At 39.1% G+C, this 26,634-nt stretch overlaps 2 protein-coding genes and 2 long non-coding RNA genes across 4 annotated transcripts in view; 2 read left to right on the top strand and 2 right to left on the bottom strand.

The window, feature by feature from the left end:
* Positions 1–13,641, top strand: part of TMED10 (transmembrane p24 trafficking protein 10) — a 35,854-nt gene extending 22,213 nt beyond the window's left edge. Inside the window, exons 3-5 of the mRNA XM_072839345.1 lie at positions 1,352–1,425; positions 10,007–10,133; positions 10,507–13,641. Coding sequence (XP_072695446.1) covers positions 1,352–1,425; positions 10,007–10,133; positions 10,507–10,628 — 323 coding nt within the window. The 3' untranslated portion in view covers positions 10,629–13,641. The remainder of the gene's footprint in view (positions 1–1,351; positions 1,426–10,006; positions 10,134–10,506) is intronic.
* LOC140640253 (uncharacterized) lies at positions 12,058–16,326 on the bottom strand. Its single transcript, XR_012036905.1, has 2 exons — positions 16,073–16,326; positions 12,058–14,602 (listed from the first exon to the last, which is right to left on the bottom strand). It is a non-coding gene; the product is annotated as an uncharacterized lncRNA (long non-coding RNA).
* An 86-nt stretch (positions 16,327–16,412) lies between these two features.
* Positions 16,413–26,634, top strand: part of NEK9 (NIMA related kinase 9) — a 38,480-nt gene continuing 28,258 nt past the window's right edge. Inside the window, exons 1-6 of the mRNA XM_072839365.1 lie at positions 16,413–16,783; positions 18,995–19,172; positions 20,931–20,986; positions 21,529–21,599; positions 23,323–23,428; positions 25,134–25,265. Coding sequence (XP_072695466.1) covers positions 16,565–16,783; positions 18,995–19,172; positions 20,931–20,986; positions 21,529–21,599; positions 23,323–23,428; positions 25,134–25,265 — 762 coding nt within the window. The 5' untranslated portion in view covers positions 16,413–16,564. The remainder of the gene's footprint in view (positions 16,784–18,994; positions 19,173–20,930; positions 20,987–21,528; positions 21,600–23,322; positions 23,429–25,133; positions 25,266–26,634) is intronic.
* On the bottom strand, positions 18,120–25,239 carry LOC140640274 (uncharacterized). Its single transcript, XR_012036920.1, has 3 exons — positions 25,094–25,239; positions 21,798–21,911; positions 18,120–19,219 (listed from the first exon to the last, which is right to left on the bottom strand). It is a non-coding gene; the product is annotated as an uncharacterized lncRNA (long non-coding RNA).

Raw genomic sequence — 26,634 nt, 5'->3', positions numbered from 1 at the left:
TCTGTTGCTTTCAAGTTGATCTTTCTGATCAATCCAAAAGAACTTTACTGTCTTTTAAACATGCCATACTCATTTCAATATTTGAACCTTTGCCAGAGTACTTTGTCCTTGTCTTCAGGTGCTTTCTCTTTAGTGGAGTCTGTCCACAACTAATCCCTTTATTTCTCTAACCTTTACTCCATAGCTGGGATTATCTGAATGGATTTTTTTTCCCTTGAAGTTTTATACTGCTTTGCATTTTCATTGTAGCTGTTACAATTATTTGTCTTAGCTCCCCATCGAATTTTTGAAGGCAGAGATTGTAATTCAGTACATTTCTAGCACCCAGTGAGTTCTCAGTAGTTATTGAATTGACTTGAGTCCATTTCAGAAACCTGCAGTGTTCAGGCGGTGGAGTATAGTGCCATTCTCTCTGGCTTGTAGTCTCAAGAGCTCCAATGTTTAAGTGGCACTGTTTCACTAAACTCCTAATTCCATGCAGGCAGTTTTTTATTTCATAAATAATCAGGTGATTTCCAGGGGATTGGGGCTGAGCAATTTTGGGACTCTGGAGTCTTTCCCTCTCTCCTATTTGATGATTTAAGGTTAAATTCTTTTTTGATCAAGCTGAATCAGTTTACCTTTTCTAATATGACCCTAGCTTTCTTAGCCCTACTATCCCAAATAGACATTTCTCTAAGTAGCATCCCTGAAAATTGTACTCTCCTTTACAAGAATTTTTCTTGGGCTATTCTCTTTGGAGTGTTTTGTGGGTCCTATAATATTTTATTAACCTACGGAAATGGCCTTACATTGACCAAAATGTTTGAATTAAAGTGGATTAGCTAAATCCTGTGTTGTTTTCAATACTCATGTTTATATTAAGTAAATCCAAGTTTACCGTATACCCAGTAATCCTTTTTTTTTCTCAAAATTTGACAGGACAGCCTTTCCAGATGTAGAAATGCACCTTTACAATCTTAGTTGGTGCCTACCACCTATTGGTCTATATGCCACTCATTTTTGTACTGTTTTGACTTGAATTTTATTTCCCGATTCAGTAAGCCTGTAGTCTCTTCTGCTGTTCTGTTCCTCTGTAGTACCAGCTACAGTGTCTTGTGTCCTGCTTGCTCAGAGATGTTTGCCAGCAGCATGTTCTTGTTGCTTTCTGGCACCCCACACAGATAGAGGCTTTGTCTGGAATGCTTGTGATTTTAGCTAGAGCCAGGAATTTTTTGCAGCTGAGTAGGGGGAGGAGTTGCGACTGTTTCCCTCTATTGAGAGGGTAGGGGTTAGAGAGCGGGAGGGTGGGTGGGTGATTTCCCGGAATTTTAAATATTCTACACAATGAATCTTTTGATTTCCTTCTCAGGAACAGGGCGGATACCTGATCAACTCGTGATTCTAGACATGAAACACGGAGTGGAGGCGAAAAATTATGAAGAGGTATGTCCTTCTGTAATAGCCAGTAGTAGCGTGCTGTGCTGGGAGGTTTCTGTGACCTAGTCAGGCCAGCCGGCTGTGCTTTGCCCAGAAGGCTTTTGTTTTCTCAGTAGTCATGTGACAGTCAGCTACAATCTTAACTAATACAAAAAGTTGTGTTAACAGCCTTGAACAATAATTCTGGTAGTGCCTTTGGCCAAATGACTGAACCAACATCCCATAGAAATGTTGGTGAGATAAAACACTCAAGCATATGCCATTAGTGCTCTTGAGACAGAAACAAGGTGTATACTTAGACTTTTTATTTATTTTTATTTTAAGATTTAATTTATTTATTCATGGGAGACATAGAGGGGCAGAGACATAGGCAGAGGAAGAACCAGGCTCCCTGCGGGGAGCCTGATGCGGGACTCAATCCCACAACCCCGGGATCACAACCTGAGCCAAAGCCAGACACTCAACCGCGGAGCCACCCAGGTGCCTCTATTTATACTTTTTAAAAGCTCGACTTCACTTATATGTCCAAGATTAAGAAAAGCAATGTGTTTTTAGTTCTTAAAGATTTTATTCCCAGACTGACAGCTATATATATATTTCTGGGACATAGATTCAGTGCTATTTAGACTTGAACAACTGTGCTGTCTTTGAGAAACACCATAGTCAAAAGTAGCTTCTAGTTAATAAAGTAATTTCACACTCTAAGAAACTTAAAGAGCACGATGGAAGCAAAACTGCAAGAGACTAGGATGGTGATAATGAATAAACATTTTTGCTGACAGGAAGTATTATAGGTAATAAAATTTGACATTTATTAGGGAGGTGGAGGTGTGCATAGGATAAGGGTAAGGGGACTCTGAGCCATTTTTGTCTATTATGAAAGAGATCACAAAATGGTTCTTCAAATGGAGAGCACCTTTTAAAAACCACAAGAACTGAGCTGCCTGGGTGGCTTAGTGAGTTAAGTGTCTGCCTTCGATTCGGATCATGATCCCAGGGTCCTAGGATGGAGCCCCCACCCCTACCTTCACCCTGTGTCCAGCTCCCCGCTCAATGGGGAGTCTGCTTTTCCCTCCCTCTGTCCCCCCCCATGCACATGCACGTTCTCTCTCTCAAATAAATAAATAAATAAAATCTTTCCCCCCCCAAAAAAGAACAAAAGCACGAGAACTACTTAAGACTGGAGGATGGATCTTCACAGAAAGTTAATAGTATTTTAACCCAGATCAGAGTCTTTTTACAATGGTACCTTGAAGGTATGTAGAAGAGGTGTGGCACAGGAAATGTAAATGGTTTTTAAAGAATGTAAACTAAATAAAGGAAAGTTGATTTAAATGATTTAAGAGAATTTTCTAGGACTGATGGACCCAGAGAAAGTTGCTCCATCTTTGATCAGGACCTAGAAAGGAGACTAAAATGGAAGAAGATTGGAAATGACCAGCTAATTCTGCAACAGGAAGTAGTACAAGAATTGCTGCTCTTTAGGTTTTTCCTCTTTTTCTTAGTTTAGATATTCAATGGAACAACACGAGGCTGAGTTATTTATAGGTGATCAACAAGAGCAAGGGATGCGGTAGAGGTAGTGAATGGAAGACAGTTTCTGGCAGGGACTTTGAATTTCTTGTTTCTGTGTCTATGCTAGTTTAGTTAAAAGACAGAAAGCAAGAGAGCCTCTTTATTTGATGAACTGAAGAGTAAATTAAAATAATCCTTTCAGAGGCACCGGGGTGGCTCAGTGGTTGAGCGTCTGCCTTCAGTTTAGGTTGGAATCCAAGGATGCCTGGATCAAGTTCTGCATTGGGCTCCCTGCAGGGAGCCTGCTTCACCCTCTGCCTGAATCTTTTTAAACTTTGATGGTTCAGAAGAATCATAATTATATTTAAATAAGATAATATATGTTAAAATGTCATTGTAAGGTATAAAAAAATGTAGTTATTTTGAGGTAGAAGAATAGCTAAGATGATTTCAGTTTTCTTGTTTTTTTTCTTATTAAAGATTTAAAAAAATATTTCTCTGTGTGTCTCTCATGAATAAATAAATAAAATCTTAAAAAAAAAAAAAGAGAGAGAGAGAGAGGCAGAGACATAGGCAGAGGGAGAAGCAGGCTCCATGCAGGGAGCCCAGTGCAGGACTAGATCCCAGAATGCTGAGCCAAAGGCAGATTCTCAACCGCTGAGCCACGCAGGCATCCCCGATTTTCAGTTTTCAGTGACTGCTGCAGTGTCCTCAACTTGAAGCCACTCTTAAGTCAGCATACATTGAATTCCTACCGTAAGGAATTTTACCGGTTGTAACTTCTTCTTCCAAATATGATGGCTGCCATTATATGAAATAATAGGGCACTTGATTAGACATTAGATGTAATTTTTCCCTCTAAAACAGAGGGCATTATTGAATATATATATAAAATAATGTGGGCATCACTATCACGGAGCATTTTAGAACTCCTATTCCTCCTGGAATTTCTGTCATCCTTGGACTTTGTTGACATTGGGGAAGGGCCTTTATCTTCCCTGACCTTTTGCTTAACCCAAGAGGGGAATCCCTAGCAGAAAGGAAACCACAGCACTTCCTTTGCCTGCTTCCTGCTTTGGAAGTCTGGCACGTCCTAAGCATGTCATTACGCACATGGTTACAACACAGCTCTAAATTCTGTTTCTTAACCAAGTAACTCCTGCTACTACTTTCTTTGGTGATCTTACCACCAACCCCTCCACCTCCCCCAAAAAGGCACAGCAAACTGAGACAGAGGAGTGGTTTTGACGTAGGCCAAAGACCAGCCTTTTCCTCAGTTAGTGGCTAGGCTCCCTTGAATCTTGCTTAGAAATAACTGTTACTTGTCTTTCAACAAATGCCTGTGACAAGAACATGAATAATAGAAGCACTTGTTCTCTGGTTAATTACCGGAGAACACTGAACATATGTGGAGGTTTTGAGGCATTTAATTTCAGGCCCTTGAGGTAATAGAGAGCTTTTATCTCCAGAGGATTTGAGCCTATTGGCCTAAGTGTTTGGCTTAGAGGAGGTGGCACATTTCTTTAATTTTTCACATCCAAAGTATCTCTCCCTCGCAGTTGGGAGCGTCATGATTCTGAAATCCCTTGTGGTTTTGTAAAATTTAATAGTAGTAGTCAGGGTTTCAGTAGCTAGACACAGTACTACAATACCTACTAAATTGTTATGGAGGATTTACTTAATTAGTGCATGTGAAATTGCTATGTAAACAATACAAATATAGGCTAATATTTTGGAAGCTAGAATGGTTGTTTAAAGAGTTTGGTATGTCCTCACATATTAGCACTTTGATCTCTGTTGAGTTTTGAGGACCTTTTACACTGTCTTCTGCCCATTACAATGAAGAGGAGCACATCTTTATAGAGTCAGTATGTGAATTGAGCCTTTTTTTTTTTTGGTGGTCCATGAACTAGAGCAGCTGTTTGCAAAGACTCAATTATCTAATCCTGCAGTTGTGGAAATGAAGGCAATAACTATCCCACAAAGAAGTTGCTGTCTGACACATCCTCTAACTCTGGGATTCTATATATGTTCCCTTGATGTAGATGTCAAAATTTTCAGTACAACTAAAATCCTGTTGTGCCTGTGGGTTCTATTAGTATGTCATTTGCTATCAACATGTATACCAGAAACACTGTTGCCCTTGTTGGAGCAACAGCTGAAGACTTTCCAAAAGTTCTACTTTTCTGAATGCCCTTAGGAGGGGAGGAACTCTAGTTCTGCATACTAGATCCAAAATCCCTTTCTCGACATGAATTAAATGAAATAACATATGGGCAAGGCACCTGACACATAGTTTGGTTAGTTCAGTAATTTTGGCTCCCTCTTTCTATCCTTTCTAGAAGTTGACTATGACAGAGTAAATAGGATCATCCTAAATTTCATAAAGCCCTAAGATTGGCAGTATTATCTGGCCTTATTTTGGCACATTCTTGACCATTTTAGTTTCTATGAAGAGGTCTGTGATTCACGTACCTCCCCACACAAGAGTTGTTCTTGGGTGTAGGTCTGCCTTCTTTATCTTGACTGTGTTAGATTAGATGGTGTCCACTGTTACTGCTGTGCTTCTAAAATTTGGGGGGCTGTGGTGGGGACTGTGGAGGTAACAGCAATTTGACTGAATCTGGCTTACCACAAAAAAACTTCTCTTGAGTCTCAGTGCTCCAACTAGGAAAACAGGCTAGCAATTCTCTAGAGGCTCGTTCACACGTGTGCTTTAAGAAGCAGTTTTTCAGAGTTAAAACCTTTCCTTGGTGCAATTATAGGACTCTGAACCCTAGGTTCAAATCATCACTAAGGGAGTGGAAGATTTGGAAATACCTTAAGAAGGGTAATTTCACAAGATTTTGGAGGTGTTTTACATGGGCAGAAAAAGGCTTTCTGACTTGTAGCTTTTCCAAGGAGTCCCTACCACCACAGACGAGAGTGATAGTGTGGTAGGGAAGACTTTGTCCTGGGTGGTGGGTGAAGGTAGATGCAGAGTGGTCTGAGGAAGCCTTGTTGCTTCAGGGGACCAACAGTAATTCCTACTGCTATGAGAAAGTTGGCCCTTCTGAAGAAGGCACGAATGGGCATGCTATACAAAGTATACATTGTATTAATTTCCTTAAGTTCAAGAGCCAAACTAGTGTGGGGGAAAAAGGATAAAAATCAAAACAATGTGAATATGACAGTGTACGATTGAGTGTTAGTGATGTGGCACAGTCTAAGTGCTATAGGACTTTAAGAAAGAGGGCATCGGTGTGGACAGAAGTAGTGAAGGGAAGCTTCATGGTTAAGGCTTGAGAGATAGATAGGATTTGGATATATTGAGCGGATATACTTTTAGAAGTCAAAGATACAGTTTTGCTTGCATTTTATAGGAGAGCTTTGCAGGTTATTATTATTATTTTTTTTAGCTTTGCAGTTTTGATGTTGAATAAATGCTTTGGTGACCTTAGCTTAGGTAGGGAGTCAAGAAACCATGGTTCTACTAGTCTTGGTCTTCCACCCAAAGGACTTAGACTATGGAGTCTTCAGTTTGATTTGTAGAATGAAGTCCCTTGTAGCTCTGGTAGTCTTCATTTAATGCCTAAATACAGTTTACATTACTACCCTCTAGTGGAGAATCTGTGGTATATAACATTGTCAAACAGGCTTTGCTTTTATTAAGCTGTTGGCAAAATACAAATCATCCTTCCAGCCTAAGAAGAGAGAAGTAGACTGGAATAATAGCCTGCCACCATGAAACATGTATAATTTCACATTCTTACAGACACTTTGATAAATCAGATGTTCAGAAGAGCAGAACAACAGTTATTGGGGATTTTGATACGGATGTTCTTATTATCTTTTTATACTATGATATCAATCTTGATGATACTCATTGAATACTTAGTCCTGGGCAAACGAAGAGGGTCTTCCTGAGAATAGTAATGATAGTTTTTTTAAAAATTTTTATTCTATTAGTCTGTAAAAATTGGAATAATAGCAGTATGAAACCAAGGAAGTTTGACTAATAAACTGGACAACTTATGCAGAACCTTGTGACCTAATATAATATAGCTTGATCACTTCACTTTTGATCCACAAAAAACAGTGTGGTCTGCTAGTTTCCACCATCAAATTTTTAGTACCTTCAGAATAAAATATAAACTCAGACTTGGATTCCAGTCTCAGCTCTACCAAGCTCGGAACTAGGGCAAGTTACCTAACATTTTGAACCTTCATTTCCTCATTTGAAAAATTTAGGAATAATAATATTCACCTTATATAAGGTCATGAGGATTAAGCAAGATTATAAGGTATAGGGGCACCTGGGTGGCTCAGTGGTTGAGTGTCTGTCTGCCTTTGGCTCAGGACGTGATCCCAACATCCTGGGATCGAGTCCCGCATTAGGAACCCCGCCAGGAGCCTGTTTCTCCCTCTGCCTATGTCTCTGCCCTTCTCTCTGTGTCTCTCATGAATAAATAAATAAATAAAATCTTTAAAAGAAAAAAAAAAAGATTGTAAGGTCTAAAGTAGGTTACACATTCTAGATATATACTGATAGGTCTAATCATTATACTACCTTCTTCATCCTCTTTGTCAATTTAGCTCCACCCTAACTTTTGAGCCTTTCATTTGCTATTACTGACCACCCTCCCCCAAGCATGTATGTGTGTTGACACACGAGTGTGCACATACACATACATACACACATGCGCATCAGACTACATATGATCTAAACACAGCCATGTTTTGATTTGCAAGTTCCCTCAGCCTTGGATGCCTTTCTCATTTCTTTCAAAATCCTGCATAATTTGTGAATCCTACCTTGCCCACTTCTGTTAGCTTTCCTTTATCCTTCCAACTATGATTAATCTTGTGCTCTTTTCTTTCCACTTTTAATGTGTACCTTTATTATAGAAGTTAATACATGATGCCTTATGTTATGGTTATAACTTTTTATATGAGCCTCCCCACCAGACTGTGAGCTTCTTAGGAGCAGAGATCATCATTTATATTGGTACCTTGCACATAGTAAGCACTCAAGAAAGCATTATTGTTAAGGTCTTAAATGTTTCTTTCCTTTTTTAAAAAGACCGCTTTGTACATTTTTTTGATCTCTAGGTTTAGATTAAATGTAAATGTTTATGTGTTGCTTGTACAACTAAAAAATAAATGAAACATCAGAAAAGAGAAAGATTAGGAGTGAGATTTTTGGTCTGTAATCTACAAAGGCCATCCTCAATACCAAATTTATTTTATTTTATTTTATTTATTTTAATTTATTTATTTTATTTTATTATTTTATTTTATTTTATTTTATTTTATTATTTATTTATTTATTTTTTAAAGATTTTATTTATTTATTCATGAGAGGCTGAGACACAGGACACAGGCAGAGGGAGAAGCAGGCTCCATGCAAGGAGCCTGACACCCAGGTCTCCAGGACCACACCCCGGGCTGCAGGCCGTGCCAATCTGCTGTGCCACCGGGGCTGCCCTATTTAAGTTTTTTTTTTTTTTTTTTTTTTTAAGATTTCCAAATTTATTTTAATTCCATCATCATTTTTCAGGTTTGGGGCTTTTGGCCTATTGTCATTTTGCAGAAAACGTGGAAAGGGTTACAAGTAGTCTTCAAAGTAATTTTTTAAAATAATATTTTCAGCTGGCAGAGGCATGGCTATAGTTTCATCTGCAGTTCTTTTTACAAGTTTCTATATAGAAAACTTTAAATCATTTATTGCTAAAGAAATTTCATACCATTGCTTTTATACTGTCTCATTCAGGAAGCTTTGGAGGCGAAAGTATAGACCAGGAGGGAAAATGTTAAACAGACTAAAGTTCAGCTTATTATATATCTCTTGAATTGAAATCTTTTTCCTGGGGAATTTCTTTGCTCTGTGGCTAGATACTAGATCAAGCAGCAGATATTAATGACAAAATTTGGCATTTGGGCATTAAGCTAGGAGAGTTAGCTGAATGCATTAACTAACCATTAGTTAAATGTTACGGTCAGTTAGCTTCATTGTTTTTGCGGCTATCAATCACACCATTAACTCTAGCCAGCATTTTACAAATATCAGAAAATGTACATCCAGTGAAAGAAAACTTAGGTGGATCATTGCAAATTCATCACACTTTAATGCACCTTAAATATAAACTTAATTTTTATGTCCCTATTTTAACAGCAGTTTCTAGTTTTATTTTAAATAATTTTCATATTAAGTAACTTTAGATGTTCAATGAAGAATATCAATTAGCAAAGAAAACAAAACACCCTAAACTCTTCCTGTTTATCCCATATTAACTTCTGTTAACATTAACAGAAAAAGAACAAAGAAGGTGAATTGGACAAAAGAGAAGAAAAGGTAGGAAGTTGGGATGCCTGGGTGGCTCAGCAGTTGAGCATTTGCCTTCTGCTCAGGTTGTAATCCCGGAGTCACTGGATCGAGTCCCACATTGGGCTCCCTGCATGGAGCCTGCTTCTCCCTCTGCCTATGTCTCTGCCTCTCTCTCTCTCTCTGTGTCTCTCATGAATAAATAAATAAAATATTTTTAAAAAAAAGGTAGGGAGTTCTATAGAGAACCCGGATAATATTGTTTTTTTCTTGGAGATGAGTGGAAGGGCAAAGTAAAGTGCTTTATTAAAATCAGAAATCTTAGGAAAATAACATTTTACTTTATAGCCCACTATATTATAATACTTATAAGGAGTTTTCAGCCAAAATTAAAGTATCAAAAAAGTTTGAGGAAACACATCAGTTTGTGGAGAAGGGCAGATGCCCAGATTTCAAAATATGTTAGAGTGATAACAGGGGAGATTTTAAGTTTGGTGAATTTTTATTTTTTTTTGAAGATTTTATTTTTATTTTTATTTTTTTATTTTTATTTTATTTTATTTTTTTAAGATTTTATTTTTAAATAATCACTACACCTAGCCTGGGGCCCAAACCCACAGTCCTGAGATAAAGAGTCGAATGCTCTACCAACTGAGCCAGCCAAGTGCCCCGGATTTGGTGAAACTTTTAAAAGACTCCTCTGTTGCCTGTTCTAGACCAGAGAGCAGTTTTTTCAAGGAGTGAATTCATAATTCCTTTCTTTTCCAGATAGCCAAGGTTGAGAAGCTCAAGCCTTTAGAGGTGGAGCTCAGACGCCTAGAAGACCTTTCAGAATCCATTGTTAATGATTTTGCCTACATGAAGAAGCGAGAGGAGGAGATGCGAGATACCAATGGTGAGAAGGCAGTTCTTGTCTCTTCATAAAGGAGACAGATCTCTTTTCTCAGTTTTGCCAAATGGGATGATCACTTACTTTATTGTTGCTTTTCCAGGTAAATGAGCTTTGTTATATTTTCAAGGGAATAGAAATTTCCGTGATATGTGGTTGGCTATATTCTCAGCTTATTGTGTATCAAATTGATAGTGCTAATGTTTGTAATTTTTAACATTCATATATAGAACAGTGAAATTTTGAGAAAAGCCAATCCAAAATCCTACTGACAGGTCTAGGGACTAGGTGAAGTTAATTAATTGCCTTTTCCCCCTGGCCCCTGTTAAGCCTGCTGAGCCTCACTTCATAGCCTTATAACACTTTTGTTTTTTTTTAGAGTCAACAAACACTCGGGTCCTATACTTCAGCATCTTTTCAATGTTCTGCCTCATTGGACTAGCCACCTGGCAGGTCTTCTACCTGCGTCGCTTCTTCAAGGCCAAGAAGTTGATTGAGTAAAAAGACCCAGTCTCCTCCCACCTTATATCTCAGCCAGCTGAACATCACTGGGACGTGTCTGATCTAAGGCATCCTACCAACAGCACCATCAAGGCACGTTGGAGCTTTCTTGCCAGAACTGATCTCTTTTGGTATGGGAGGACCATGGGTTACCACCTACACTCAACAAATCAATGAGGGACTTCTTTTTAACTTGGTAGGATTTGGACTGGTTTTGCAACAATAGGACTATTATTAATAGAGTTACCTATGACAAACAATAGGGGGTTACCTAGATAATGCCAAAGCCAGCATTTATACTAGGTTTCCTCCTGTTACCTGTTCGAACTATGTTTTCTTTCTTTTTCCTACTTGCTCACCAGCTTGGGCTTCCACTCTAGTTCTTTTACCAAGGTTTGTATGACCATGTTGAACTTGTTTCATTCTGATTGTCCTCTTTGGATTTCTGTGTGAAAACACACTTCACTTTCTCTTGACCCTTAGCTGAAATGTTTAGGTAGCTTCTGGTGATATCCTTTCATAAATTTATGTCTCTTAAAAGGGTGATAGATGGGATACCTCATAGAAAGGAGCTTTGAACTGTATATAACTCCTAAAGAGGACTTCATTTTAGAGAATTAAAATATTTGTGCTCAACTGCCTAAATCTTTTTTTTTTTTTTGTGTATATATGTGTGTTTTAGTTCTATGCAATTTTATCAGGTGTAGATTTGTGTGATCACCACCGCAAAATGCAGAACAGTCCAACTCTTATACCCCTTGTACTGCTCCCTTTTTATAACGAGAGCCACCTCCCTTCCTTTCCCCAAGGCCCCAACTTCTGGCAGCCAGTAACCTGTCCTCCATCTCTAGTTTTGTCATTTCAAGAATGTTTTATATAAATGGTGTCATACAGTATGTAATCTTTTGAGATTGGCTTTTAAAAGTCAGCATAAATCCCTTGAAATCCATCCAAGTTGTTGCATGTATCAATAGCTTGCTCCTTATTGTTCAGCAGTATTTCATGGTATGAATGTACCACAATTTGTTTAACCATTCCCCCATTGAAGGACATTGGGGTCATTGTCAGTTTTTGGCCATTTCTAATAAAGCTGCTGTGAACATTCATGTATAGGTGTTCATGTGAACATAAATTCTCATTTCTCTGGGAGAAATACCCAAGGGGGCAATTGCTGAGTTGTATGGTTAAGCATGTTTATTTTTGTAAGAAACTGTCCTACTCTTTTTCTGGAGTAACTGCCATTCTACCTTCCCACCAGCAATGTGTGGCCAATCCAGTTTCTCCGAATTCTTACCAGTATTTGCTATTGTTATTATTTTTTATTTTAGTCATTCTAATAGGTGTGTCTAGTAGTACTTCTTTATGGTTTTAACTTGCATTTTCCTAATGGCAGATGATGTTGAACATTTTTTCATGTGCTTATTTATCATTTATATATCTTCCTCAATGAACTATTTCTATTCTTTTTGCCCACTTTCTAATTAGATTTTTTCTACTATTAAGTTTCAAGACTTCCTTATATAGTAGATACAAGTACTTTGTCAGATATGTGGTTGCTTGAATTTTTAACATAACTTCTAGCAAGGAAAATGAAAGTAAAATTTACCAACACTTCCTACATGGCCAGTCGCTGACTTAATTCCTGTCTTTGTATGTTTTGTCTAGCAAATTAAGACATGGGGTATAAAAAAAACCACATCTGGAAGGATTATGAATAGAGTAAATACTTGAAAATGAATGTTGCTTCTTTCCCACAGCAAGAAGAATTGCTATGGGAATATAAGGTGCCCAAAGGCCACTACTAATATAAGTAAGCAAAGGTATGGATACAAATGACCATGTTTATGAAAAGTTATGAAAAATACTGTCACTTGAAAATTTCTCCATTTTGCCTAGGAAAGTGTCCTTTCTGTAATTTTCTTTTTTAACCCCTGCTGACTGTTGCAGGGCTTTGTCTAATTGCAGTGGCAAGAATTATAGGACTTAGGGCAAATAGCTTGCAATTAAGAAGCAATATATTAGAAATAATGGAGAACACTGCTGTGATGACCAGGATTACAAAATTAGAAGAGGGAGTGAGTTACATTGTTAAAATCTCAGGCCTTCTGTTAATGCTCCAGCTACTGTAAACCCAAAAGCCCCGCCCTCCCTTCCCACCTTCTGACTTCTTGACTCTAGAATTCCTCTAGAGTGGCAGAATGGTTTTTTCATTAATTTGTGTAACATTGCCATCTGCTGGTAGGAATTGATAGGTACAGCTTTTGAGAACTGGCAGCCAAATCCTCACCATTAAGGAGGAAAATGGATGTTGAGAAAGTCCACCTGTGATATTACATTTACTAGGTGACAGAGGATACATCCAAGTAGGGAAGAGAATAACCGAATTTGTGGGTCAGATGCAGTCTTAGAGGCCTAAAGGTCAAATTCTATTCTGTACCATTAGCCTAGTAAGAAGCTTTCATATTTCTGACTGGTGCCTTTCCCCTTTTTCAGAAGCAATGAAAGTTCTTCACTTGATTATATCCTTCTGTTTGACAATGGCAAATAAGATAGGAGAGGAGAATATTTTATTTTACTGATGTTTTTGTTCACAGATGTGACTCTGTGAAACTGGTATTTTTTCCATGTCCTTCCCTTTTACTCTCATGCCAGAAATACCAACTCAGACATTTGTGCTTTCAGTTTAAAGTTCATTGATAACACCTTGATTTTATTGAAAAAGTAAAAATTATTTGCCTTTGATAGAAGGCTAGTGCAAGAGCAAATAAGCTTTAAAAATGGGGATGTTACCTGCTTTCCAACATTTTGAGCCTTTTCAACACAGTCTATATATAACACAGATAGAAATGATACAGTTTAAGTGCTGTTATACTGTTGTCATAAACTCCTGTCATAAGCCATTTTTCTGTTTGTTTAATGGATAGAGGCATGTGGGATTTCTACAGATTCACTTGTAAGTGTTGGATTGGGGATTTTTGTGTAAATTTTCTCAAATAAATGCTAGCAGAAACCATTTTAGGTGTATTTTTCTGTTACTCTTGAGTATCTCTTTGAAGTAGCAATAATTCTTCCGTATGCTTCAGTTTTAAAGTATGGCAAATTATCCATATAAATTAGAGAAAAGTTATATATAATTTGCTGAGATGAATAAAGTTTATGTGAGCTAATACAGTTTTATTATATTTTATATATAAATATGTAAGCTATATGATGTGTATATAAGCATAATAATAATCAATAACATCTTCAGAAAGGTAAAATAGGGTTCTGTAAGCCAAATATTCTCTGTAGCTTCTCTTGGAAACTGCTATTGGAATGATTCCTAGAGTGTCCTCTCCCATACCCTCCATTCTCAAAATACCCCTCCCAGTTCAGAATCTCTCAGGACTGCTTTTTTGCCCATCACATCTATATAAAACCCAACACAGCCATTTTCTCCTTCCTTTTACTTACATTTGAACATTTTTCATAAAGCTCCTTTCCAAGAGTCAACCTGAAGTGCTTTGCACATTCACAGGCTGGCTGGCTTTTTTTTTTTTTTTTTTTAAGATTTTATTTATTTGACAGCACAAGCAGGCAGAGGGAGAGGGAGAAACAGACTCCCCAGCTGAGCAGGGAGCCTGATGTGAGGACTGATCCCAGGATCCTGGGACCATAATCTGAGCAGAAGGCAGATGCTCAACCAACTGAGCCACCTAAGCACCCCTACTAATAGAAGTACTAGATCCAGGTCAAGGGAGACAGCAGTCCCTTTGTATTCCAATCCAGAGCCAAGGTGGAGTGTTTTGCAGAGTGTAGGATATCATACTTTAAAAGGGTCATTGAGGGATCCCTGGGTGGTGCAGCGGTTTGGCGCCTGCCTTTGGCCTAGGGCGCGATCCTGGAGACCCAGGATCGATTCCCACGTCGGGCTCCCGGTGCATGGAGCCTGCTTCTCTCTGCCTGTGTCTCTGCCTCTCTTTCTCTCTCTGTGACTATCATAAATAAATAAAAAAAATTTTTTAAAAATAAAATAAAATAAAAGGGTCATTGATGAGCTGTAGAGAGGTCAAAGGAGTGTGAATTCATCTTTCACAACTCCCCTACCCCATTCTACCAATTCTCTTTATCCTCTCCTTGCAATCACTATCCACCTCATTAAAAATCAGGAAGTGAATCTCCTGGACTCATTTATTTACCTCATCAACCACATCCCTACTGATCATAAAGTTCTAAATGTTCCTCAGATGGAGATGCCTGGGTGGCTCAGTTGGTTAAGCATCTGCCTTTGGCTTGGGTCATAATCCCAGAGTCCTGAGATTGAGCCCCAATTCAGGCTCCCTGTTGAGCAGGAGCTTCCTTCTCTCCGCGCCCCCCCCCCCCCCTCATGCTTTCTCTCCCTATCTTTCACTCAGGTAATTAAAATCTCTTAAAAAATAAATGTTTCTCAGATGGATTTCTCAAATATGGACTTCCTTTCCACTCACACTGATAGATAAATACTTCAGTGCCTCTTCTTTTCTTAGAATTTTATTGTCTCTTAACTGGTCTCCCTGCTTCTAGCCTTTGTCCTCCACATTGTTAACAGAGTTCTTAAGAAAATATATCTTTGGTCTTATGTAAAGTGACTGTTGTTTATTGTCTGAGCTGGGCACTTGAGCAAAATAAAGCTCTATTATGCCTGGGGAAAAGGCGTGAATTGGGACTTCCCCAGCAAATTAGGATAGTCACTAATCATATACTCCCCTCCTTAAAAATTTCAATTAATTTTCTATTGTCCACAGGAAAGCCAAACTCAACAATTGAAGCCCTGTCTTCTCTTGCTTCTGCCCTACATACACCCTGGCCTCCAGCCACATGACTTTCTCTTACTCTCAAGACATGCTCTCTGAAAGATGTGGATCCAGATTACTGGGTTTGACTTCCCTTATTAGCTGTGTAACACTGAGCAAGTTACTTAATCTCTCTATCTCAGTTCCCTCGGTAGATTGGGGAAAAATATGAGGATTAAGTGGGATGACTCAAGGAAAGACAACCTTTAACAGTGTTAGGAACAAAACACTCAATAAAACTTAGCTGTTAACTCTGTGATATAGGTCATGTTCCTACAGCTTTAAAGATTTTAAAAAAGCTTGGAGATGTAAAGTTGCCCGAGGTCAATAACTGATGGAACATGTTTTTTCACTGTATTACAATTCTCTTAGCGACTTGAGGGTTTAGAGCATCTTCTTGTAGATTTCCCACCTTCAAATATACTGGCACCCCGTGCTCCAAGAATGTTGCAAGAGGTCAGACGGTCAAAGATTTGGACAGATACACGGAAGGAGAATGTTAAATCGGGGAAAAGAGAGTTGACTTAAAATATTTTGGGGAGTTGTATAGAAGAGGGAAGGACCTAGGGTGGTTCTGGGAGCAACGACTGGGCCTACGGGCTGAGATGACAGGAGGCAAGTATTTCCGCTTACTACAGTTATCTTCAGTATCTCCCTAAACAACGAGCACTGTCCAACGTGGAATCACCGCGCTCGAGATAGGCCTGGCGCCGAGATGCGACGGGGCGACCTCCGGACCTCGGAGCCGTTGGATCCTGGCCAGGGATCGGGGGCGGGTCCACAGACCGGTCGGCGACTCCCCGGCCGCCGCCAGAGCCCTTGGGTTCCAGGCCGCCCGCCCGCCCGCCCCGACGGCCAGCCAGCGCGGCCCGCCGGCAGGGAGGGTGGGAGGGAGGGAGCCGGGCCGGGGACTCAGCAAGTGGGCCGGCGGGGGCGGAGGAAAGCCCGCCGGGCCGGAAGCACCCGGAACTGCTTCCGGGTCAGGGGGCAGGAGCCACCATGGAGCCTCGCGGGGTAGCGGGGCGGACGGAGCCGCGGGCCGGCGTCTGAAGGGGGAGAGCAGTAGCGCGGCCAGCGCCGGCCGGCGCCGCTGGGGACACGCAGGCCGGTCCCGCAGCCGCCACCATGTCGGTGCTGGGCGAGTACGAGCGACACTGCGACTCCATCAACTCGGACTTTGGGAGCGAGTCCGGGGGTGGCGGGGACTCGGGCCCCGGGCCCAGCGCCGGTCCCGGGCCGCGAGGCGGCGGCGGCGCGGCGGAGCAGGAGGAGCTGCACTACATCCCCATCCGCGTCCTGGGCCGCGGCGCCTTCGGGGAGGCCACGCTGTACCGCCGCACAGAGGTAGCGGCCCCCGGCTCCGGCCGCCCCAGCCCCTCCTTCGCCGCCCCGCTTTCCAGCCCCGAGGCTGGCGCCTCCCTCGTCCTCACTTAGGTCACTTAGGTTTGCGTGGCCGCAGGGTGTTTGTCTCCGGGTCTTCTCCACTCTTCCAGCTCCCCTGCGCCGGGAGTTTAGATCCCCGGTTTTACTAACTGATGGTTTCTGTCGAACCTGGGGAACTGAGCAAAGCGTTGAACCTTCTCTGAGCCTTAGTTTTCCCATCTGTAAATTGGGGTTAATGATAACCCCCCTAAAAATAATCTTTTATTTTTTTAAGTTTGATTTTGAGAATCGAAGGTACTTTGCAAACTAAAGTGGCATACGAATGTGAAGTGTTGTCAAAACTTCCTTCCCTCGTGTGTACAGCTCTCCGAGGTCGGGGTGGAGAGGAGGGGCATAGCTTCAAAATTCCCACGTTAGTGGCAATTCCACCGTCTTTGCCGCTATCTTTAAATTCAGGTATGAACACCTAGTTGGAGATTTTTTAGAAGATCCTTGGGTTCGTCACTTTCTTCATCTGTGTTTGTGAATGGGAAATACCTTTCTGGCATATTCTAAGCCACTGTTTCTTAACTTGGGTTAGGGGGAGGCAAGGACTCCTTTGAAAACCTAATGTAAAAATAATCCGTCCCTCCCCGCCCCGCTTTGCATATATACACATCCTTTGAAGAGATTCATAGATCACTGACCCCCCAAGTCCAGAACGTATACTGATCTGAAGCCTTGTAGTGCTGACACTACTTCCAAAAACTAACCATCAATTGGACTTTATCACTAAAGTCTTAAACTTGAAGACTGTGGGTGATGAAGATTCACCCATAAATGATCCATTTGCAGTTCTGGGGTGTGTTCCAAGCTAGCATAGTTTTTAAGGCCGAAAGTTGGAGGAGGGGAAGTGGGTGGTTGCAAGAGAAAATTTTCCTGTTCTTTTTTATCTTAGTGCAACATTAATGTACAGTTTTAGGGTTACTGTTGGTATTCTGTTTTTCTTATTTGTACTCATGAGAAGGAGAAGATGAGCATTGCTGTTTCTGTTTTATAATTAAACTAAGACAGTATATTTAAATGACTTGACACTTAGAAGTAAATCTTGGGCTAGAACAGTGTTTCAGGTCTCCTCTCCCATGCCTTTCCATCATGTTGAACTTGATTATTGAGGTTGGTTTATGTAAAATTTGATTATACTTCTCAAAAATGGCAGACCATTGTTCATATTGCCAAATGTTTATGATGTTTGTGAATTTACAAAGGTTTAATTAGAAGCAGCCCTTTCTCTCCAGAAGGTTTTATTTCAGTGGAAAGACAAGTTGGCCATTAGTTTTTTTTTTTAAAGCATTTAAGTTGAATGTGTATATAAATGAGAAAGGATGCACAAATATCATACCAGTGTAAGTTGTGAAAATGAAGGAATGGTTGCACTGAATAAAGGCACAGTAGAAGGTTTATCAGGATAACCCCTTACCCCCAAGTTTAAAAGTTCTGGCAGAATCATTCTAAAGGATAAGGAGAATGATTTAGGTGGGGATGCTCCAGGGCTGGGAAGCAGTATCAGTAAAGAATTTGGGTGTTGTAAAAGGGAGTGGATATTGGGAGCTGCAGATAAGTTGTCATGGATAGAGGGAAACACATGACACAAAAGTTATAGGAGCTATAGGAGTTACAACATAGGGCAGGTGAGGGAAGTGAACTCTAAGCCCTTAGGCATCACTTATTCCTATCCAGAAACCATAAACAGAAATCACTAGAGAAATCTAAATTTATAAAATTAGAGATAAGTTTAATATTACCATTTTACAAGGAACTGTAACTAGCTATAGATAACCATGCTCTCCAGCTCTCCATTTCTCCCAATATTCTAGCCCTACTACTGCTTATCATGACTAGCAGGTTGTCATAATGTCCCTCAATAGAATCTTAGAGATCTACCTTTCCTATTTTTACCTGAAATTGACATCATGCAAATTAAGTGTAGCAGCAATGTAACAGCATCTTAGTGCTTTGCGCAATTGTATGAAGAACCTTTAAATTCTGTTCCTGTTTTTTTTAAAGGAAAAAATAAAAGGAGTCAGTCTCTGCCCATCTAGGAAGTTTTCTTTCTAGACTTACAGATCCAGGTGTGGATTCATTCTCTGCCAGGCAAGAGTAAAGCACAATACCTCTATTAATGTGTTGTAGGATGACTCACTGGTTGTGTGGAAGGAAGTTGATTTGATCCGACTGTCAGAGAAGGAACGTCGTGACGCCTTGAATGAGATTGTTATTCTGGCGCTGCTGCAGCATGACAACATTATTGCCTACTACAATCACTTCATGGACAATACCACCCTGCTGATTGAGCTGGAATATTGTAACGGTAAGGTCGAATTCAACGGGCCCTCCTTTGGCAAGACATTCTTGTACCTTGAGGGGGAGAAAAAAATAAAAGGCATATACATTGATTAAAAATTTTAAGTGGATTTCTAGAGTTGAAGGGAAATAACTCAAATAGTTTAAGAGAATAGTTCTTAGAGAATTTTTAAGTGAGTTACAAAATAAGGAAAGGGATTTTCCCCTGCATATTCAAATTCTTGTGCTTATAGTTCCAACTTCAAATTATTTGTTCAGTTGAATTTCACATTCACTTTTCAAGGTTTTTTTCACATGAATTAACTTTAGGCATTAGTGTTAGACATCTAACTAGGCACTAAGAAACATGTGGCATGGCACGGCTTGATGTAATATTAATGAAATCTTATGAGTGTTATTTATTTATTTTAACTCAGCCAAAGTTATCCAACTGAAAAGTGGTTTAAAGTTCATAGCTGAATGAAAATGGCACATGGTAAAGCATGGCCTTAATTTATCTGGTCTCTGATTTCTTTGGACCATTTTGCTTGTAGATAGTATTAGCTCAGTTCTAAGAATATAGACTCTAAACCCATATCACAAGCTCCAGTACTTCTTAACTCTGTAACTTTGCAAGAAACTTTCTCTGCCTCAGCTTCTTCATCTTAGTATGAATTTACTAATAAACAGTATCTGTCTTCTAGGGTTGTTGCATTAGATGAATATGTAAAGCCCCTATCATAGTTCTTGGGATAGTAGTAAATCTTTAATACATACTGTACTAGCTCTTATCCTTATTACATAGGAGAACGCTCAAAGCCCTTTCTTGAGCTACAAGCTAAAAAAAGTCCCAGCATATTCTTCACTTAGATCTCTAAGAAAAAGATCCTAGACTTCTAACTTTTTGTGTTTTTGGCTTATGTACCGTGATTGTTGCTGGTTCTGATCAACCCTTAATGTATAAGATTATATTAGAGATTTCTGAAATAGCAGAAGCCTAAGCAGCTAACTTCCTTTGTGGTTAGGAGGGACTAGAACAAGTGGTAGATTTGTTGAAACATTGAGTTACTAACTTAAAGGGAAAGGCATTGTGAAACTGAGACGAGCTAAGGCGGCAGTTATAGTTGCAGGTAGGCAGTAAAATGAATGGTGATCATTTGTAGTCTGTTATTTGATAAAGGCAAGGGAGAAACAAATTCAGAGTTCTTCCTTAGGAAGGAGTTAGTAAAGGGAGTAATGATTGGAAACAGTCTAGGGTATACCCTAAATTATGGAAACCGTTTCAGTGTGAAGTAGTAAAAAAAAAAAAAAAAAGGAAATTGTCAATGAGATACACCTGTATGTACAAAACATGGCATCACAGGTATAACCCAAATGTTCTAGTAGTCACAGTCACACCAGAGAGTTATTACAAAAATATTGCCGTGTCCCTTAAAAGGAGTCCTAGGAAAGAAAATCTTTTGATTTTGAAGACTTTCAAGGTATTTTGCTAATTAGGATAATATAGGAATGGGCTTTGTTCTTATCTTTTCTAAAAATCTCATACTTCCCATTTTTGTATTGAGCCTCCCTTGTTAGGGAAGGGAAACTTTGAAGAAGACTTTGGATACAGTCCTCAAAAGGATGGGAAGAGTTTTGTAAAGAACCAAGAGAAAAGAAGGGGTTTCCTTTGGAGAGGAAGCAGAATCCTTCAGTTCCTTGTTTCACTTGTTAAAACCCTAGTGGCTACAGGAGCCAAGCTTTGATCTTTATGAAGCAATTCACACCTGTCTCTTGTTAATTGCAGGAGGGAACCTGTATGACAAAATCCTTCGTCAGAAGGACAAGTTGTTTGAGGAAGAGGTAATTCATGCTTCTTTGGAAGGAACCTAGAATTGTATATTGTTGTGATTCTTACATTCTAGGCCTATATTTACTCTTCCAACAATGAAGAGTGTTTTTTTCCTTTTGTTCAGACTCCTTCCAGGCTCTGGTTGCTATTCATGAGAAAGGAAACCTCTAACAGGGAAGCTCTAGCTGCTTCCTAAACGCTTTACCTCCACATCATGATTCTCTATGGGCTTTCTTTCCCCGGTTCTATTACTGCAGACTGGTATGCCCAGTTTTCTATACTTTTGCGTTCTTTTTCGTTTTTTTCCACAACTCTGCTTCACCATCCCATATTTTATAATAACATCGGAATCGTTTTTATGATGACCTGCTTTTTATTTTTACCCCTACCACTTTTCTTTGCCTACTCAGCCTTCAAGCAAGAGATGTCAGGTCATGTTGTATCATAACCTCTGGTTGCAGTTTCCTTTGTTTTGTTTGTTTTAGTATGTGTCTTTATTTAAATGGAATTTTTTTTGTTTTCAGTCCAAATATAATTATTTTTTTTTCTGTAGATGGTGGTATGGTACCTATTTCAGATTGTTTCAGCAGTGAGCTGTATCCATAAAGCTGGAATCCTTCATAGGTAATGAGTGAAAGAATGTGGGACAGAGGGGTATCTGAGTGACTCAGTGAGGTATCTGACTCTTAATTTCAGCTCAGGTCTTGATCTCAGGATCATGAATTCAAGCCCTGCATTGGGCTCCATGCTGGGTGTGTGTGGAGCCTACTTTAAAAAAATATATTTGAGGGCAGCCTGGGTGGCTCAGCGGTTTGGCACCACCTTCGGCCCGGGGCGTGATCCTGGAGACCTGGAATCAAGTCCCACGTCGGGCTCACTGCATGGAGCCTGCTTCTCCCTCTGCCTGTGTCTCTGCTTCTCTCTCTCTCTCTCTCTCTATGAATAAATAAATAAAATTAAAAATATATATATATATTTGAGATGGATTCCTCCCCACCAGTCTAACCCCCATCTTGCATACCTCCCATCAGCACTATTATATTTTTGGTTAAGCGGTCAAGGCTTTTCCGTTAATATAATTTAGGAAGGAAAGAGTGAGTAATGAAGGGTGTTACCTTCACTTCCTGAAGTTAAACTGTGTTTGTAATCTAGGAAGAATCTCAGTAGCTAAGTACTGCTCAGTTGCTTTTTTATGAGATATTTTAGAGTTGAATTCATTAATTCATTAGTAAAGTCTAGAAGCCACTAAGAGAAGTGATGTTAGATTGGTTGGAATTCATAGTAAATGTTTTCTGTGAGCAATAACAATTGGCAAATATTTTTAATTTTATAATTGAGCCTTAATTTACATAAAAATGCAATTAATTTTACAATTTAATAGCTATCCATTTCTAGCTATAGGAAAGAACTATTAGAACATTTCCACATTATACCCCTCTTAAGTGAGTCATTCATTGATCATTGCTAGAGATTAGTGTTGATTCACCAGTATTTTTTTTGTTGGTTTATTCATTTAGTTAACATGTGCTTCTTAATATCTATTGAATGGCTATAGTTGCGTGTTATTTTCTTTTCAAAAGTTACAAAAAGTATTCTGGTTATTTCACATGTTAAGGAAGCCGGAGTGTGAACCAGGCACAGTTTATTTGTGTTATATATGACCAACTCATCTTTAGAAAAAGAGCCAGTGGTTTTATTTAGGTGATCTACATAGCCTAATCATGTTGCTGCTGGGATGTGCAATCTTTTCCCTTGCCTTAACAGATTTGAAACTTTAACACCAACCAATTCAAGGTTTAAATGGTAATTGAAGAGGCAGCGCACCTCATAGGAACTATAGGATTACCTAGAGCACTGTGTTTTCTGTGTGTTTTTTTTTTTTTTTTTAAGATTTTATTTTTTATTCATGAGAGAGACAGAGAGAGAGAGGCAGAGACACAGGCAGAGGGAGAAGCAGGCTCCATGCAGGGAGCCCGATGGGACTCCATCCCAGGTCTCCAGGATCAGGCTCTGGCCAAAGGCGGCGCTAAACTACTGAGCCACCCAGGCTGCCCAAGCACTGTATTTTCAATCTGGCCCTCTCAATTTTTTCTGATATCCCCAATGGTATGAGAGACATGACTGTGCTTGAAGCCCTAAAGAATGGAGTTAATTCTCTGCCTCCACTCCCCCCAATCCCCTTTTCAGTGTTAAAGTGCATGTGAAAGTGGTGATCACTGTTTGGGATCCCATAATAGTCTGAGCAGTGGTAACCACACATTTTATTTTGTACTAATTCTGGGCAGAGTCAGGGGTGAAACAAAATGATTGTCTGTAGGAATTTAATATACAGTATCTTTTATTCCAGAGATATAAAGACATTAAATATTTTTCTGACCAAGGCAAACCTAATAAAACTTGGAGATTATGGCCTAGCCAAGAAACTTAATTCTGAGTATTCCATGGCTGAGACGGTAAGTATGTGTTGCCCTTGTCTTAATTTTTTTTTTTCTTATCCTTTCCGGTACCGTGATCTATAACTGTAAACCATGTTAAATCTCACATCTTTTCTCAGTATTTTTCTAAGTTCTCCATATTTATTTATTTTTTAAAAAAATTTTAAATTATTTTTTAAAATATTTTATTTATTTATGAGAGAGACACAGAGAGAGGCAGAGACACAAGCAGGCAGAGGCAGAAGCAGGCTCCATGCAGGAAGCCCAACGTGGGACTCGATCCCTGGACTCCAGGATCACGCCCTGGGCTGATGGCGGTGCTAACCCGCTGAGCCACCTGGGCTGCCAAGTTCTCCATATTTATAAAGCAGGTCTTCAGGAGTCTTTCCTGTGCTTACTAACAGGCATTTACATGCTCAGGTGTTCCTTCAAGAGTCATCGTCCACATCATAGCTCTGACCTCATAGCCCTTTCCAACACTTTCTAAAAACAAAGAAATGTTCTACCATTTTTTCTGGCCAAGAATCTTTAGTAGATTTCAGTTTATCTCTTATTTAGTATTTGAGCTTAGGATGTTGGACATCTATTTTTGTGTTTCCTCTGAATTTTCCTGGTTCAGAAGCCTTATATTACAAATAAAGGCTAAGGCACAGAGAACAATCTGATGTTAATATCGTATGCCATCTCAGTTGCAGGGCTCCCTTCTCACCTGATCCTAAGAAAGACCATTGGTAAAGAGTAGACCTAAGTTAATCTTTAAGGACAGTGATTCCATCCTATTATCCTATTAGGAATTATAAAACCCAGTTATTACTCTTCTAGTTTTGCAGTGCTCTTTCCATAAAATTAATTTTGTCTTGTTGATGTTTTTGGTAATGTCAAGATATGCCTGTAAGCAATTCAGAGACATCCAAGGATGCTAATAGCTAGGGTTTGGAATCTGCTTCAGGAACTCAGTCTGCTTGTATCATGGTGTCATATTGAGCTTCTGAAGAACCAGTCATGTCCTTATATGGATTTTTCTCATCAATAATAATCTGGTAAAACCAAGATTTGACTTTTTTAGCCAGTTAAATGTAAGGAAGGAATGATACGAAAATTTATAAGTGCCATATAAGCCATCTAAAACTTGCTTTGCTGGTTAAAGAGGACTGTCAGTTTTATTAGAGCTTCTGGGGTACTCATTGTCTCTTGTCTGGGGAGAGGCACAACCTCCATTCAGGACATTTTTATTTCCAAACCCATTCTTCAAGGCAGAAGATCTTTTTTCAAATTTGAAAGAAATTTCCCTAGCCATTTTAGTATTACAGATGTCAAATTGAGCCATTTACAAAGTTTCAGTACTATGCATTTCAGTTAGAACTTTTGACCCCTTTATTTACTTATCATCTCCCCACTGTCAGTTTTTTTTTTCCCCCATTGGTGAACTTCTACTGTGTCTTTATCTTTATGACATCTTCAGCGGGCCTAAGCCCTCTGTGATCTAGGAATCACTGTTGTGCCTCCCAAATTACCACACTGCCTTAATTAACCCTTTTTAATTGGTCCAAAAAATGTGATATGAAAAAAGATTTCTTCCCATCTCATAAAGAACATTTCGGGATTTGCTGATGAATATTTTATAGTTGTTATCACTAATTTGTGGGAAATTTACTTTAGTTGTTGAAATATTAATATAGTTACCTCAGAAATGAAGTTATTCTTTGTTTTCTTTGTTGTTCAGCTTGTAGGAACTCCATATTACATGTCTCCAGAACTTTGCCAAGGAGTAAAATACAATTTCAAGTCTGATATCTGGGCAGTAGGCTGTGTCATTTTTGAACTGCTTACCCTAAAGAGAACATTTGATGCTACAGTAAGTTGTATTTTCCCCACCTTGTCCTTGAAAATGGTATAACTTGGTTGAGAGAACCAAATTCATTTATCCCCGAGTTTCTGATTTTTTCATCAGAAATCGGCTGTAGGCCAAAAAACAAAACAAAACAAAACAAAACAAAAAAAACTATTCAGGCTTGATGTAGTGTATTACTGAAATGCTGTATATCAGATTTATCTTTAACTTGAGCTCCCCACTGAAATAATCTTACTCAAGTGGTTTGAGCATTATACTTGAATTTGTTGACTCTAATTTTGAAATTGGCTCTAGGATCCACTATGTGATGTTGCAGTTTGGATAAGCCATTTTATTTCTTATGCTTCAGCTACATTATTTTTTTTTAAAGCTAAAACAAATTATGTAATACTCATTTAAGTGTTATTTTTTATAAAATATTCCATACTGACTCTTATATTAGAGGTTGTTACTGTTTAATGGACAACAAATTCCTTTTAGTTTATCTTCTTTTCTTCTAAGTAAAAACAGTGCTTCTGCAACTTTCACACACATAGAAGATCACCTGGGCACCTTGTTAAAATGCAGACTCTTTTTAGTAGATCTGGAGTGGGTCCCAGTATTCTGCATTTCTAACAAGTTCCCACATGATGCTGATGTTGCTAGTCTATGGATCAATTGGCATAGCAAAAATGGATTCACATCCAATATTCTCTACAAACCATGTATGAGAACTTAAGTAAATCATTAAAGAATTTCTTCAATCCTCTATTTCATTATCTATAACAAGGAAAAATAGATATTTTTCTTATAGAGATGCTATGATAATGTGTATGAAAAATGCAAATATGAAATAATGCTAGTTCATTGGCCTTCCATGACACCTATTTGTTTTTCTAAATCCTAGTTTATTCTGATGTATCATCTAATTCTTCTTAATAATATAGCAGAAGGAAAATGAGTTTTAGAGTGAAGATAAACTTTGGTTGGTATTATAACTCCATCTTTTACTATCTGTGTAATCTTAGGCCAGTTACTTTATATCTTTGAACTGATAATTATAATAACCACCTTACAGGGGGTTTGCAAAGGTGCCTACCTAGCAAACTGTGGTCTCTCAATAAAGGTATTGATGGTATTATAATAATAATATTATCATTGTCATCTTATTATTTACTGCCTTGTCTGTTATTGTAGAGTATCCCCTGCATAACATTAGGAGGCAGATTACGTGGCAGAGAAGGTACTTAAAGCCAATAAGCATGGCTAATCTTGCTTTCCTTTTTCTTGGGATTCAGTTGAAGGGTCAGATTATAATATACTTTGAGTATTATACTATTGGCCACATAGTCATACTTCCATGTAGGCCATTTGGCTTCATTCCTTCTGATAG

Source organism: Canis lupus, chromosome 9 (genome assembly GCF_048164855.1).
Source record: "Canis lupus baileyi chromosome 9, mCanLup2.hap1, whole genome shotgun sequence".
Taxonomy (NCBI): Eukaryota; Metazoa; Chordata; class Mammalia; order Carnivora; family Canidae; genus Canis; species Canis lupus.
Note: the sequence above shows the minus strand (reverse complement) of the source record. Positions and strands in the feature narration are given on the sequence as shown.